Raw genomic sequence first — 16,548 nt, forward strand, 5'->3', positions numbered from 1 at the left:
CCCCCTTTCACGACACGCTGCGTTGCTCGCGTCTTGACGTGTCGCGGCGGCGACGTAGAAGACGTAGGAAACATGGCTGCTCCCTGCTAGTCGAAGTGTTTCCCTGAATTTTGATCTATTTATGCAAACCATTCAATTCTGAACGGTAAGTCTCATGAGATCGTAGGCTCGTTTCCGTTTGGGTTTGGTTTGATTTATTCACCGTAAAGACACTTAGTAAAAGTCAAAGTAGGGGCCAGTATGCGCGCTATTTCTTCTCACATGTTTTCTTAACCACGTTTGGTTTGGTTTGGTTTTTGGTATTTCGCTTAGCCCTTTTCCTTCAAGCCACAACGTTTCCTGTTTCAGACATATTATATTACTTAGCTTAACAAGAGAAGCCGTAGGTGTAAGCAAACTAAAGCACATTTGTGGATTTTTCAACTTTAAGTTTCTGGGTGATTGAAACTGCAGCGAAGCTCACTGTGTCAAATATGGCGGACAGGTGAAGCTTTTTATTAAAGCTGTAAAGATTACCCAGTTGAAAAAAAAGTTTATTTCTCAAGTATTTGAAAGCTCAGCAGTGCCACCTGTTGATCTAAAAATGAAAGGCAGGAAATTATGCATTGTGTGTAATATTTTAGATATTTATTTGTAATCACAAATTTGACTGTATCTTTTATTTGACTAAATTTTACTTTAAAAAGGAAGCTACGTGCTCATGCAGCTGGGCAATATGTATGCTATTAAAACTCTTAAAAGCTGCATTTAAAAACAAACTTTAAATTAACAGGGCATAAAAACAGAAGAATCAAATGATATCAAGGTTGTGTATGTTGGCTTGAACTGAAGATAGTTTCAAAGATTTTCAAAGCTGAAGTTCTTGGAGAGATGCTTCACTATTTGACCTAAAATATATAACAAACAAGTACTTAAACATCCCAAAAACTGGCTCACATTTTTAGAAATTATACACCTTTAGTAAGTGCATGTTACTGGTGAATAGTCTACTTTTTTCAATGTTTAGAATAAATGGCAGGTACATTTACATGTAACTGTCTTTCATCCAGCATAAAAATGTCAAGTCTAAATTTTTCCTGCTGTAAAATTGTGTATAATTTTGCCTTTTTCACATTTATCTAAACGTCAAAGGGATTACCATGCTAAAATGTGTTTTTTTTTATTGTTTGGTTTTAAGCTGTTAAATAGCAATTAGCTCTGTGTTTCGACAGATGATTAACACCGAGAAAACGTTCCCACCTGTTGAAGAGCAAGAACAGGACGAGATGGAAGAAGAAGACGAGGACGAAGAGGAAGAGGAAGAAGCCACAAGTTCAGATAATAATAATGATGATGAAGAGGAGGAAGCAGGAGGTGAAAAGGAAGCAGAACCGTCATCTGCTGCGACGGAAAAGAAGCCCTCCGATGTCCTGAATCTAAACAACGAGGTGGTGAAGATGAGGAAGGAGGTGAAGAGGGTGAAGGCCCTGATCATCAGGAAGCTCACTCGTCAGATTGTCACCTTGAAGAGGAAGAAGGGAAAGGAGGCAGAAATGGAGAGGAATCAGAGGAGAGCTGCGAGGCTGCTGGAGGAGGTCCACAGCATGAAGAAGCTCGCTCTGGACGGGGTACGGCCGTCCCGCTCTTTCTCTGAAACCTCAAACGTTCTGTGTTTGCTTGGTTCCAGTCAGGGGTTAGCATTTAGCCTCATTGTTAGTCCTTTGCTGTTTCTAGCTTTCTTCCAGCTTGTTAGTCCCATCTAACTATAGCAACTTTTACACCTGTCCTAGTAAAATCCAAGCAACATGTATTTCTATAGCAAAACAAAACATGAGGTGTGAATACTTTTGCTAAGGAAATCATTAATTTTGCAGCTCTAACCGGAAGCGTTTACATTTCTTTTTTTTGCCGACAACTACAGGTGACCAAGACGGCCTTGCAAAAGGACCTCAACTTTGAGCGTGTTTGCAAAAACCCCAAGTCGACCATGTTGGAAAGAGCCATGGCACGCATCGCCAGCCACCCTCAGTTCAGGAAGAAGATCGAGAGCATCAGAGCCGCCGTCAAAGACTTCAGAGAGGAGCGCACGAAGGCCAGGAAACAGGAGGAGCACCCGAAAGGTCAGAGACAACCAGAAAAAGCCACCCAACTTTCACCAGTCACAAGACAGGACAGGAAAAATGAGGATAAAGACAAAGACAATCCTTTGAACCAACAAGTGGAAGACACTAAGGAAGGAGCAGATGTCTTTAAAGGTGCTAAAAAGTCTGTTGTACAATCACCTGCTACCTCTGATGTTCCCAAGCAAGAGAAGCCAGAGTCTACCAGTGCTAAATCTACGTTAGTTAAAAGCAGCACAAAGCCTAAGCCTCAAATTAAACACGAAGAGAATTCCCGTCTTCAGTCTGTTCCTGAATTAGCTCTCGAAAGCGCAGATGAAGAAGAGAGCGACGTAGAGTCGTCGGACGACGAAGAGAAAGAGTACTTCGACGACAGCACGGAGGAGCGTTTCCACAAGCAGTCCTCCGCGTCAGAGGAGAGCGATGAAGACGACTTCTTTATAGGGAAAGTCAGCAAATTCAAGAAGAAGAAAAAAGAGACGAGCGGCGAAGCGCAGGTGGATAAAGAACGGGAAGGGAAAAAAGATCTGGGCGACCCGAAAACCAACAAGCTCCAGAGTCAACTGGACGAGCTGGAGTCCAGGTTGAAGTCCAAACCCTTGACAGTTCAGTCTGTGTTCTGCTCGTCGCTGGCCGGACGTAAGGGCGGACGGGGTGGCGACAAAGGGAAAGGGACGGGTAAATCTGGAGCTCCAGGGAACTCCAAAACTGGCGGAGGTCTAAATGATGGAGGCTCTGGCAAATTAAAGTTCACAAAGCAGGAGAACAGAACTTCAAATTCTGGGGCCAAGTTCAGCAAACGCCCCGAGTCAGACAGAAAAGAATCTGGGTCTGCCGGGAGAGGAAGAGGCAAAGATGTCCGAAAGCAGATGGACAACAGGGGGAGAGGCTTCCTTTCCCATCAGCCATCACAGCCGGCGCTCCATCCATCATGGGAGGCCAGCAAGAAGAGGAAGGAGCAGCAGGGGCAAATCCTGGCATTCCAAGGGAAGAAGATTAAATTTGATGATGATGATGACTGAAGCAATAGTTTTAGAACTGAATAAATTTTGCCTTTAGGAATGTATTTTGGATGTGGTCATCTTCTATTCCTTCTAGGTCAGTGGTTCTTAACATGGGTTCGACCGAACCCCAGGGGTTCGATGAGTCGGTCTCAGGGGTTCGGTGGAGCCTCTGCCGCGGAGGTAAAGACACACTTGTGTAAAGTTGTGATGACGCCCCGCTTTGCCATCACTTGCTGCAGAGGATCACGTTACATTGCTTAGCCAATCAGTGTTGCGGAGGAGCCCTGATTGAAGGAGCTCCACTCAGCAGGGATTTGAACTTGTGTATTTATTTCAGCAAAGCTCACCGTTTTTACCAAATTCTGTAACTTTCGGTGTACTTCTAAATCTGCTCCTTAGTCGCATCTTTTCGGGTTTGCTACTGCCTCAAGTGGCGTGGGGGTGGTGACAACTAATATAATTACATTACTAAATCAGAATACCACAAAGTTATTATTTATTATTAATTTTTCATTCTCTTAAAGAATATAGAGCTAATTAAATGATTTAAACAAGACCTTAAAGTGATTAAAGCTTCTCTCGATGGCCAACCTGTTGAAACTGTGGCAAATTTTAAATACCTTGCGTCGTTCCTGGACAGTCAGCTCAACTTTTCTGAAAACACTGACTATATTTTGAAGAACTGTTCTCAGAGACTCTACCTTTTAAGAAGACTTGGTGATCTTTGGGTGACCCAACTAGACTAGTCTTCTGTAGTGCTAATCACTACAGAAGGGTTCAGTGAGTGCGTGAGTCACCCATTTCCCTGTTTACATTTCCATAAAACTGTCATAGTGTTGTGACATGTTTTCTTACACAGCGGAAAAGCTTTGACTCAACTAACCATTTCTCGTTTATGCTAGCCCCTGTTATTAGGTAAGTTTAAATCAATGGCAAATTTTGGAGGTTATTTTGCCCTTACCTTTCTGTTTTTCTTTAAATATTCTTAGTGGTGTCTTTGAATTTATTTAAAGTTACACCGAATTGTATTGACGTAATAAAATATTTGATCATTCGAGCCTTTATATTCTCATTGTGAACTAGAAAATGTGTCAGACAATCTTAAAAATGTCTACTGAAGCTTTTTTGACTCGTTCTGATGCGCCACCTGCTGGCAGAAGTAATAGCACACCGTTAAACGTTCAAATTGGGTTACTCTAAAAAGTTGAAATAATTGTTTTGAATATGAAAATAAATATATATTGTTTAAAAAGATAGTTTGAAGAAAACATGGCTTACGGATAACCATGATATCTAAAGATTTATAACAGAAATAATTTTCTGTGTAAGTATGTTACTCATGAAGAGCAAAATATTTTTCTGATTCCTATTCCTATTTTTTCCCATTTTGAAGAACCCTTTTCTGTGTAACACCACATTTTACCTCAGGGAAAACAATTGATGGATTACTAATTGTAGACACTGACTGACTAAATCACTCTCCATACTTGGTAAACGTGTTATTGACAGCAGCCTGTTGTCTACATTCAGTCTGTATTTGAACAATCTCACGGTTAGTAGATAGGTTTCCCAGCTGTTTTTTTGTTAGCAATATCTTTTTTCAGAAACATATTTCAAATGCTAACTGTAACTAGAGTTTTCTCATCACGTTGAAGAATCTGTGAACAAGATGGATTCGAACCTGATTTGTGCTAAAACCCAAGAAGATACTTGTGATCAATTTGAATTACTTTGTTTTGAAATCAAAATTTAATAATTCGTCATATACAATTGAAACTCTCCATCAAAAATGATGAGTAGGAAAATAGAAAGGAAACTCCTAATATCTAGTCTATAGCACAGTCTCTTCATTACTGGCTTTAGTAGTGTGGTATTAGTTTTGGTAATTACACTACAAGTTCTTTATAACCTCAAAGGAACTTGAATCTTGGAATGACGTCAAAACTATTTTAATTGTTCAAGTTCCAAATTAAGGTATTAGTATTTCCTAATAGTAATTAGCCTTAATAACAATTTGATTTTCTTAACACAACTTTAAAATCTTGTAGCACCGTATTTAGTAAAAGAGGACTGTGTGAGAAAGACTTAATGAGACATAAATGATCTAAGGTCCACGGTGACGTAAGGCAGCCATTTGGATTTTAACGCCGCTGGGGTTATTTAGAAAATTCTGACTCCAGGGGACATTTCTGTTCATTTCTCCCAACTATAAACTGGAGTATTTCAACTTCTAATTGTAAACGAAACGCATAAACTGCATATGTCATTTTTATCAATCACTGGATATTAATATTTACCTGTTTTTCCCCATCAATCTGAAAAAGTTCATCTTCCTTCAACGTAGTATTTCAAGATACGCGTTAAAATGGTCGCACTTGGAAAACTTAGTATTGAATTGGTTTTGTGGTTCTAGCTGTAAAAACTCTTAGAATAACTGGTGCCTGAATGACTTTAGAAATGCTTATTTTTACACATATTGATGCAAACACATGGTTTGGTCACGTTAGAAAATCTAAAGCCTATTGTTTCTCGTAGGATTTAGTTGGAAGGAATATTTGCCTTAATTTTGTCAAAAACTCAAACGCAATAATGCTCTCAAGAATAATGCAATAATAATAATAATAATAATAATAATAATAATAATAATTAATAAATATTTTAGATGCTTTTATTTTGAAGGCTAACTCTGACGTTTGTATACATCCGGTAACTGTAGAGGCGTGCTAAGCCTTCGCTGAGGTGATTTGGCGGGTAATACTTTTGTATATTTCTGATTTCGGTCGGCGCATAGTCTGAAGCAGGACCTGAGTGATGCTAAAGTGACTTTTAAGAAGTGTGCGAAATGTTGTCAACACCAACAGAGGAAAGAAAGTATTTTTGCAGCCCTGAGGTAAGCTTGGAAAGGGGGGAGGGACTGTTGTTTCAACAAGCTAAGCAAACTTTTAAGTTAGCCTTTGCTAACTTTACGCTGCAGGCTGTGCGCCAGGTGATACACCGAGTCGAATTGAAGCATTAATTGCTTGTCGTGTGTGTAATACGGAGCTGAGAAGTGAATATTGAATCAAAGTCGCCCCTTAAACAGACTTGGCAAACTTTATGAACGTGTTTATTTACTAATATTTTCTGTCAGGCGAATAGCAGACTGAAGCTGCAGGGCCGTGTACGGCGCGAGCCTCAGGACGAAGGTGGGACCATGGAGCCTATCGCCGGGGCGAACCAAACCAAGATGGCCATAGCTTCTCAGACCCATAATATAAAAAAGGGTGAGGTTTTGCAATCCTGCTTTTTAAAAAAAACTTTCTTGGTCAAAACTTGCCTCAGAACTCCATTACACAGTTTGTCACATTAAAGCCACAAATATGTAGTGTGTATTTATTAGATGAAAAGACAATGCTATTAAACAAAACGAATTAACTGACACAATGATATTGCAATGAAAATATATTGTGCAACCCTAGCATAGACTTCTGTGTCTAGAGCTGCAAAGGTGGTAGAAAGATTCCTTAACAAAAAGTCTACTAATGATTGACTCTGGAGGCATGCATATTTTGGGAGATTTTTTTTTAACTTTTATTATATCAGTCCTAATGGAATTTATGAAAACTATGCTTATATTTTGACAAAACGTGGAAAAAAATAAGATGCTATGACTATACTTTAAATGCTAATAAACTGTAGTTTTGTTGTGCAATGACCTCGGCGTCCAAAACTTGTTCCAGTTTTGATATCAGGATCCAATTTTTGGGTCATTTTTTCCGCTCCAACCCACAGAAGCCATGTTGCTGTTCCAGAAGACTCGTGCCGATACCTCTCTGGTTCTCCTGACGAGAAAGTTTGCTCAGAGACTAAATCACTGTCGAGGTGGACTGGTGGACCTCAACTTGGTCTCATCGGAGCTCAAAGTGTCCAAGAGGCGTCTGTACGACATCACCAACGTGTTGGAAGGGATTAATCTCATGAAGAAGACATACAAAAACCACCACCAGTGGTTGTAAGTACAGTCAACTATTATTATTCATGTGTTAACATCACCAAAATAACTCTAAGTGAGCTGATGGGCAGTACATAGCCCTAATTGAAGACTCCTAACCAATTTAACATGAATAAAATGTGAAAAGATTTTATAAAATTGCTTCAATTGATTTTGAAATTGGGTTCAAAATGAAGGCAGCTCAGACAGAATGTCCAGTGGAAATCTGCTGCTTTTTATGGTCAACCCAAACCTCAAACGTATGAAATTGATTGATTTATTGTACCTATTAACCACATATTTGTTTTTGGAAGACTTATTCCTGGGAAAATCTGGATATAAGATAATAATTTTTTTATTCACTAATGCGCTCATTGGGTTTCTGTAGTTCAGAGTGACAGCACGCCCCCGGCGGCCATCTTGTGTGACAAGCGTTTTTCACAGCTTCTGTTTATTTGAACTTTGAATTCAGGAGAGCTTTACGATGGATTATTAGGACCAGACAAAGCTTTTATTTCTTAAATTACAAGAACAAAATCTAATGAGAATAGAGTCGAAATAATATGAGAATAAGGTTGTAATACAATGAGAACTCTTTTTATCACATCAGTACATCTGCCACAATAACGGTTTTTGCTTAACAATAATAAATCGCCCAGAGGTTATTGCTGCAACGATAATATTGTTGTTTTGAGATCACTTTCAAGTAATATATTGATAACGGCATAACAAAGCAAGAAAAAGTTCTCAAAAATGATTAAACTTTAAATTTTTATTGAACATTTAACACTGGAGCTGGAAGACATTTTAAATACCCAAAATGAAAAAACAGAAACGACAAATAAAATGAATTGTAAAGTCTTTGTAAACACAATTGTACTTCAATCAAAGGAATAATTAAGACCGAATACCAGACTGAAAACTTTTATCATCCAGTTTGTGGTAGAAAGAGAGGAGAAAAACAATAAATCACCCAAATGGAAGTTATTGAGCTCGTTTTAGTTTAGCATGTAATTAATTGATTCATTGTGACAGACTAACAGATCAGCATCAAATTATTTTCAATAGCAAGACTTTGAAATGGTGGTGTTTTATTTTCACAAACTGAACTGTTTATGTCAAATCTTGAGAACTTTTGAAGATTTTTTTTTCCAACAAAACGACTTTTTTTCTTGTAACTTTAAGTCCATTTGCTTCTTTATTCTGCTATCACAACCATTTTCTTGTAATTAAAAAATCAGACTAATTTCCTTAACCTGATTCTCCGTCTTACAACTAACACTAGGAATGAATGAATTAAAAGCCACTTTTTCAAAGTATTTTCTGTTATTTTGTAATTTTCTTTTTTTTTTTTTTTTTTTGAGAAAAGAAAGCAAAAAACAAACAAAACATTTTATCTGATATAAAACAAAAAAGAGAGATTTTATTTTGAAGAGGCATTGCCCGGCTCTGTTCTCCTGTGCCCAGGGGCGGCCTTGTGGAGGACAACCTTGGCAGAAGCCTGGAGTCTCTGATTGAGGAGGAGGAAAAGCTGGACGAGCTCATCCAAATCTGCGCCCGGCAGATCAGCAGCCTGTGCGAGGAGAACCTGCACGACAGATATCCTTGGGGCTTCCAGCCTCTGCTGTCGGATACATTGGGCCGTTTTTGTTTCAGATTTACCCGCAAATACACATTGGTTACTTTCCTGAACTCCGCTGATCACGTACGCCTACCTGACTTACGAAGACATCAGGAGCATTCCGAGTTTTGAACAGCAGACTGTGATTGTAATCAAAGCTCCGCCCGAGACTCGCCTTCAGGTGCCACATCCAGAGGAGGTACACAGATCAGGACAATTTCAGATTCTTCTGCAAAAGTCACTTCATAATCACACCGTCCTCTTCTTCTGACGCTCAGAGCTTGCAGATTCACCTAAGAAGCACGAACAGACCCATCGATGTCTTCCTCTGCTCTGACACACCGGTTGCCATGGAATCCATGGAGACGCCAGCTGCGGGCAACACCAGCTGTGGACAGGTTCATCTACCCACCTGTGAGAAAGACTCCTCTGCACCTCCATCCTTCTCAATGCAGATGTCGACTAAAGGTCAGCAAATCACTTTTTGAAAGGAAAAAAAAAATCTATATGAACAAACTGGGCTGTCTGTGGTTATTATAGTTAGCTAAAACTGAAATTGAGAAGACACTTTTGTTAACTGAATAAATAAATAAAAACGGTAATTAATGTGGAAAAAGTATAGCTAACTGGAACTATATTGTGTGTTTTATAAAACTAACTAAAACATACTGAAATTATAGCTATATTATCCTTTGTTTTTGTGTTTATTAATATATTTTTGAACTGATGTGAAATAGATTTTTTCCCCCCTCCACACACCCCTAAATCCCCTAAACTTGGTGCAGGATCCTTTTAATTTAGCTACATCAGAAGATTTTCCACTCTCGCACGTCTTCATCTCAGTCACTTAGAACTAGACCACGTCAAAACCTCTGACAATCCGAGGTGGATTTACTGGTTTTAATTAATCATTATCCTGCTGCAGAACTCAAGTGAATTTAAGCTCAGGGTTAAACGGATCGCTGGACTTTCTCCTTGAGCAGAATTCATGATTCCAACAATTACAAAAGGTCATGCATTTCCTAAAGCAACACAGCAACTCCAGATCATCACACTGCCGCCACTGTGTTTGTCTTTAGGTGTGATGTTCTGCTGGTTTTGCACCAGATACTGTGCCGCGTTTGTCTTTTGATTTTTACCCAGGAAGCATTTCGGCTGAACTGTGAGTGAAACAGCCATTGGGACTGACTAGTATGTATTCCATTGGGGAAGGTATATTTAACATTAAATACACCTTTCTCAACAGGCGAGGGCGCACTTTCTCCGTCTATAATCAGACATTGAAGCGACTTGAAACCATTCCTCCCTCCCTGGTACCTTCAGACCCGGGCCCCCATCCGTCCCGGCTCGGGGGGCAGCTGACCCCCCCTGCACCCGCCATAGCTCCGCGCCTGTTTATAATTATTGATTAGTTTTTTTGTTTTAAATATCTGAGACATTGCCAAACGGGTTCTGACGTTTCCTGTTTTATCCACAGTTTCCTCTTGAGCCGTTGGACTTATTTTCTCCTTTCATTCTGTGTTTTTTTTGTTTTTAAGTATTTAGGCTTAAAAATGGTGAAAAATGAAACTGCTGCTGCACAAGTTACTCAGCAGGTTGTTGCTAGGTAACCAAGGAGTGTGTGAGTTGTGTAATGCTATTCACGTTTTTTGCCTGACTGTGAGAGGAAGAGCGGCTAAAGCCTTTCCTCTGCTTACATCCCCCAGAATGATGTGGGGTTCTGGTTCATCGTTCAGTGAAATTATTAAAAAACCTATCAAACATATTATCTATTGATATTAATCACATGTCTATCGTGATATTTATTACTAGTTTGTTGCCCAGCCCAACCGCAGTAATTAAAAAAAAGTTACAAGATTTGTCACTAGTTGCTTTTCTTTTTTTTTTGAGAAGTTGCCTGCTTGAGGAGTCTGAAAAGTGACTAAAACAGTGGGGTGACTATAGTTAACTGCACATGTGCAGACATGACCTGGTGGGCAGGGCTAACAGTCAACCCTCTCTAACAGCAGAGACTGATGTATTGTAAAATGACAAAACTGGGGCAAAAAAAACTCAAAGCTCAGTTTTTTAAATTTATTTTTTAACTCTGATAATTCATTTTTCTTTCTCCATCTCTTCCCCCATCCCAATTGTCTTTCCAGAGGATGCTAACAGTAGCTGTGAAACGAAAGGTTTCTCAAACCCAGAGTCTGAGGTGACACCACACTCGACACTGTTAAGTTTCATCCCTTTGACGAACTCGTGCAGTATCCCCCTGAAACTCGAGCATAGCTACGCCATTTCGTCTCCGGTCTCCTCCCTTGACGGGGAGCGTTGCCTCATCAGCCTGACCACAGATGAAGGCATCACAAACTTCTCCTCAGCCTGACATGGAGATGCTGCGTTGCTGAACAGACTCCGTTGGAATCGTCATTCAGGCTGAGGGGAAATTAAAAAACAAAACAAAACAAAAAAAATCTACTCGCTCAAATTAAGTTTTTGTTTTGAATCTTTTACTACCTCCAAGGAAACGTCACACTGGATTTGCTCCGGAAAGAAACTCAGGCTTATTGGCTGGATGCTGTTGTCTCAGATCATTAATAGGTTTAAGACTGAGTGAGAAAACATGGATAATTTTTCCTGTTGGATGTCAAATGAACTGTAAAGACATTATAAAGGAAAAAACTATGTTATAGGATGTGACTTGAATTCACTCACTGATTTTAAAATAAGGTAAGATCCTCAAAGAATCATTCAACCTTGGATGTAGTTTGCTGCAAAGGCGGAGCAGCGTTGGGTATGTTTTATTTTCAAGTGCTCCATCAACACAGGGCATTAATAGTGTCATCATGGGTGGCATGATGATGTCACCAGGGAGTTTCCAAAGCATCTGACAGTCATTCTGTCGTCCCATGCTGTCTTGAAAAGACATCCATATTTTGTTTCCACTCTCTGCCATTTTATCCCAAGACTCCAAACCCGTTTCCACGTTTTGCCTGTAAACAGTGCCTTTCATGGCCATGTACTTTTTATTGTTTTGGTCAACAGGTAATCTTGATTAATAAAAGAATTGTAGAATGCAGAAATCTCACATTTAATTAATGCTATGTTATTTTGTAAAAGACTATGTTAACTATTATTTCCATTGATTCCCCCATTGGAGCCTGCTGACTTTTATAGGACCCTTGATCAAACTAAGACAAAGCTGAGCCACCTGCTGTTGGTTGAGATTATTTATTGGAGTTACATAAAAATGTTTACTTTCAGTAGAGTAAGAGCGAATAAAACAGAAACTCCTTTGAACCATTGATTTTCAACACAGGTACAAAATCTTCCTGTGATGGGTCTAAATTGACAAGTGATGGGACAAAATGACAACCACTTGTTGTCTCCGTAATTAATTTGCACAGATTATAAAAACCTTAATGTTGTTTACTAGGATTAGTAAATGTAAGTTTTAACTTGTGTAACTTTTAAAAACGCTGCTTTTAAATATATGTTAAAATTGTCACTCTGTCCTGACAATGTAATATAAAGATGAAACTCCTCTGCCTTCACTCTGTGGTCCTACAGCCATTTGCAGAAATACACCAATCAGAGCCAGGAGGAGAGTCTTGGCACTGTCCATCAACCTCATGTAGGTTCACACCCTACCCACTGCTCTCTGATGAATGCTAAGGGTAGTTAGCACGGCCACCGATGATGGCAGATGGAGTTTTCCTGTAACGATAAATTGTTTCTAAGCCATCGGCATATTGAGCAGTGCATACACAAGTGTGTTTGACAATACTAAGACCTTCCTGTTTGTTATGATTGGCTGCATCCACCAATTGTAGTTTTAAAACTCAAATACCTTTATTTCCAAATTGTTAGTTACTTTCCAAGCTGAAATATTTCCAGAGTTAAATTTGACTGGCACTGTGCAGCAACATGTTGGGGAGGTTCTGCACTGGATTACTTTTTGCAGCCAAAATAACGTCCTCTTTAAAAGAGCTGTGAAGACTAGTTACTGTTGGATGATAAGATTGTTTTTAGGTTTTGGTATTGGTAACCAGAATAAGGCTGTTCATGAGGTCAGTACGGACAATTCAGATTTAAAAGCCTCAACATCAAGACTGAATCAGACTCGAACTGGTACATTTTGTACGTAATATTTGTCTCATGAAACCTTTATATACTATAGGTCTTGACTCTTGTTGTTCTGAATTGGTCCATTTCCCTCTACTGCAGTCTTATTAGAACTCCCTGCCAAGACTCTGTCTGAAACTCTCTTTACTTTGTAGTTTTCTCAGGTCTCTAGCTCTTACTTGCTCTTCAGCCTTCTGATTCGTAGACTTTTGATTGCACTCTTAAGGGTTTGACATTGAATATTGCTGCAGTGAAAAGTCTCATGACAGTATTTTTTGTCATCAAACCATTCAGAGAGTGGTATGCCCGTGCAGACAGCGTGCCCTCTGGTCGATGTTAAGAGTGGTGGGGGGGAATTGTCTCCCGATGATGCTCTGGACCTCTGAAAGCATCGACTTTTATTTCTCCGCTGTCACAAAAGCCCTTTATGCCTTCCATTTAAGGACCTGCCCTACATTACGAAACAATTTCAACTGTGACAACTTAATAGATGTGAGGTGCACGCGGCTCTGAGGGCGTTAGCTGTATTTCAGCGCTCAGTTCGACTTGTCATGTTGGGAGAAGCTCAGGAGGATTTGGCAACACTAAAGAGAAGTACTGTTTTGTTTTAGTCTGCTGGTTTTAGTCTTTTTGCCTGGAATTCTCCTGGTTTAGCTGTTTTAGCTCTGCTAAAGCAATGAAATTGGGTTCTAGTTGCACTTTTTTGCTGCATATTCAAGGCCTAATTTAGTCTTCATGGTGCAGAATTGTAAATACAGCGAGATAAATAAGTATTTAATACAGGCCTGATCTTTAGCGCTTTTCCAATAAAGAACGAAGAGATCTGAAATTTTCACCATGTACCTCAACTGTGAGTAACAACAGAATATTACGGCCATATGAAGAAAAAACTAAAAAATTAATTTGCGACTCATATCCTGAGAATAAAGTCATACTTTTATGAGTTGTAAAAGAATAAAGTCGGAATATGAGAAAGTCGCAGCAATATGAGAAAAAGTCATATTACGAGAATAAAGTTGTATTATGAGAATAGTCAGAATATTACCACTTTATTCTCATAAAACTACAACTTTAGTTTAGGAGTTATTTCAACTTTATTCTCCTAAGACTTCTTGTAATATTTTCTTAGACTTAATCCATCATACATGACAGACAGAATCTTATAAAAAGTAGAGACAATAACATTTAATTAATTGATCTGACATGTACTGTAGCTATTGAGTTGGTTTGTCTACAGTGCTGGAGGGATTTTGGCCCACAGTTACATGCAGATCATCTCCAAATCTTTCAAAATTCGGGTTCAGCTCTCTCCAAAGATTTCCTATTTGGTTTAAGTCTAGATACCTAAGCTACACATTAAGTCACATCAGGTGCTTGATGTGATTCCTATGGAGCCACTTCTTACTTGGGTCATTGTCATGGTAAGAGACCAAGTGAGGACCTGCCTTTAATGCTCTTACTGAAGGAAGGAGGACAGTCTTGCCCTAAATCTCATGACTCATGGCTCCCTTCATCCTCTCCTCAGAAAAGCTCCCACAAATCTGCTTTGGTGACAGTGGTGAGGAACAGTGGTGTCCAAAGTTGGTCCTTGAAGGCCGGCATCTTGAATGTTTTAGGTCTCTCCCTGGTTTAACGCAACCGGATCAATTGATGCCTCATTAAAAGCCCTAAGAAGAACATTGACATGCTGAGGAGGCTGTTACTACCACCAGGGAGAGAACTGAAACATGAAGCGTTGCGGCACTCGAGGACTGACTTTGGACACCACTGGTGTAGAGCGAGATATTTAATCAAGAACTAAATTTAGCACATTTTTCTTCTTTTGGGAATTTTTTCAACTTTAAACTGTTTCGCGTCATTTTGCTTCATTTTCCACTCTCATTCTTATTGCTTATGTATTCATACTTTTAAGATGATCTGATTAAGTACGCCAATTTCTGTTGGTTTTGGGCCACCTTTGCTGGAAAATGTGTTGTTATTGTTCCAAAGAAATGAGCAAAAACCGCTCTGGAAGACTCATTTTGAGAAAATGTATTAAAGGTTAAGCTTTTCTTCAGATTTATTCTCATGAGACAGTTGACCTCCATATGAGAAAAATGTTAAAAATAAAAGCAGTACTTCTCTTCTGGGCCTCTCTTCCCACCTAAAACATTTCTCACCTCTCTCTCTTCATACTTGGTGTGAAACCCCCCCCCATACAGTATTTATGTGGCGACACTAGGGGGCAGCGAGAGCCCACAATCCCAAAATGTGTCCCGGCTGCTCCAGACCCGGTGTTGTTCTCAAACTGCCAGATGAAGCATTACCCTCTGGTTCTCAGAAATACAGCTTTTGTGAATTCAAGCGGAAATGAGTCGAGGTGAAGTATGGAGGTTTGCTTGTGTTTTTGAGAGTGGAGAAGAAGAAAAGGTGTCAAACTGAGCACCTGCATACAGTGATGACGTTATTTCAGAAACAAATATCATCTCGAGTTTTTTTATGGTGTTCTGAAATGTTTTTGGTAAGAAAACCATGTCTTGAAGTGATGGAAAATGTTCCAGACTCAGTCAGGTTAAAGGCTAACAGGTGAGGAAACACTCTGACTACCGTATTTTCCGCACTATAAGGCGCACCGGATTATAAGGCGCACCTTCAATAAATGGCCTATTTTAAAACTTTTTTCATATATAAGGCGCATAGAATAGACGCTTCAGTTTGGGTTGCCAATTTGTTCCGTACTCTATTATTACACATCCACTTATATAATTAAGTAGTCCCCGATTACTTTATATAGTAGTCTGCCCCAGTCATTGTTTCATTCACGGTGTTGGTGTTGCGATATTGTGCCCAACTGCTTTCTGGGTAACACAGACCAACCGACACGCTGCCGCCGCAGTCATAGACATAATAAAAGGATAGACGCCTCATGGACCGCTCTCATCTGACGTGATTTAGGGTGGCCATCTTGGAGCGGTACTCCACTCAGCTTATGTGTTTAGCAGGTAAAATGACTTATCAGCACATTTAATCGATCATAACACGCTTTTTTGTTACTGATAACCTTATTCAAACATCTATCAAAGCTACATTTATGAACAATTTTATTATTTAAGTATGTTTTTAATATATAGTTCAGCATATTTAAATATGCTTAGTGGCTATAACAATAGAATAGGAATGGAATAATCTGATATTGATGTATGATGAGCATATTACAAAGCACACAGCCGTTCATAATTTATTTAATACATTTAGTAATATCAATACATATGTATATAACTATACAAACACAAATAATGATTAATACTGAATAATATATATTGGATACATGTTTATATGTATGTACATATACATAGATGTATATATATGTTTTTCAGCTGAGATTGAGTCCAAAATCCGATGTGAGATTCATCCGTGCTGCAGTGAATCCGTCTCTCTTTAAAGATATCTCCCTCTTCTTCCTCACACCGTGTCTTTAGGAAAACTTCAAAACAAAAACGGAAGATTTAAGATGTATCTTACTAATGAAAGAATTACATATAAATAATAGTCTTTAATAGTCTGTGTAAACTTTGCTGGTGAATGTTATAACACGTAATATAAGTTTTATAATATATGTTACATTGTTTCATTTCTAATGTAGGCTCTTGTGTCAGATAATCTAAACCAATGTTAGAGAATAATTTTTYTTTTTAGATTTACAGAATCTCAGTTAGCCTTCATAGTGGGGCTGAACCCATATTACACCAAGCACTGCAGCTAATATTA

At 39.0% G+C, this 16,548-nt stretch overlaps 2 protein-coding genes across 4 annotated transcripts; both read left to right on the forward strand.

Moving 5' to 3' along the window:
* Nucleotides 1–39: 39 nt before the first annotated feature.
* Nucleotides 40–3,165, forward strand: srfbp1 (serum response factor binding protein 1). Of its 3 annotated transcripts, none has more exons than XM_008421411.1 (3): nt 40–145; nt 1,212–1,607; nt 1,901–3,165. In XM_008421411.1, the coding sequence occupies exons 2-3, from the start codon at nt 1,212–1,214 to the stop codon at nt 3,119–3,121; spliced, it is 1,617 nt and encodes a 538-aa protein (XP_008419633.1). In that variant the 5' UTR covers nt 40–145; the 3' UTR covers nt 3,122–3,165. The 3 variants fall into 3 exon arrangements, with proteins under 3 accessions (XP_008419633.1, XP_008419634.1, XP_008419635.1); XM_008421412.2 differs by having other exon boundaries at nt 59–145; nt 1,178–1,607; XM_008421413.2 differs by lacking the exon at nt 40–145 and adding an exon at nt 263–484.
* Nucleotides 3,166–5,796: 2,631 nt separating this feature from the next.
* Nucleotides 5,797–11,759, forward strand: e2f3 (E2F transcription factor 3). The gene is made up of 7 exons (XM_008421414.2): nt 5,797–5,993; nt 6,234–6,366; nt 6,875–7,094; nt 8,541–8,672; nt 8,779–8,893; nt 8,973–9,162; nt 10,836–11,759. The coding sequence occupies exons 1-7, from the start codon at nt 5,946–5,948 to the stop codon at nt 11,060–11,062; spliced, it is 1,065 nt and encodes a 354-aa protein (XP_008419636.2). The 5' UTR covers nt 5,797–5,945; the 3' UTR covers nt 11,063–11,759.
* The last annotated feature ends 4,789 nt before the right edge of the window (nt 11,760–16,548 follow it).

The sequence above is a fragment of the Poecilia reticulata genome, linkage group LG11 (assembly GCF_000633615.1).
Source record: "Poecilia reticulata strain Guanapo linkage group LG11, Guppy_female_1.0+MT, whole genome shotgun sequence".
NCBI classification, from domain to species: domain Eukaryota; kingdom Metazoa; phylum Chordata; class Actinopteri; order Cyprinodontiformes; family Poeciliidae; genus Poecilia; species Poecilia reticulata.

Coding starts and splice junctions, on each gene's coding strand:
- srfbp1 (XM_008421411.1), top strand. CDS start 1,212: ATGATTAACACCGAGAAAACGTTCCCACCTGTTGAAGAGCAAGAACAG. Junction 1,608..1,900: donor AGAAGCTCGCTCTGGACGGG/GTACGGCCGTCC, acceptor CGACAACTACAG/GTGACCAAGACGGCCTTGCA.
- e2f3 (XM_008421414.2), top strand. CDS start 5,946: ATGTTGTCAACACCAACAGAGGAAAGAAAGTATTTTTGCAGCCCTGAG. Junction 8,673..8,778: donor GAGGAGAACCTGCACGACAG/ATATCCTTGGGG, acceptor TCCGCTGATCAC/GTACGCCTACCTGACTTACG. Junction 8,894..8,972: donor AGGTGCCACATCCAGAGGAG/GTACACAGATCA, acceptor TCTGACGCTCAG/AGCTTGCAGATTCACCTAAG.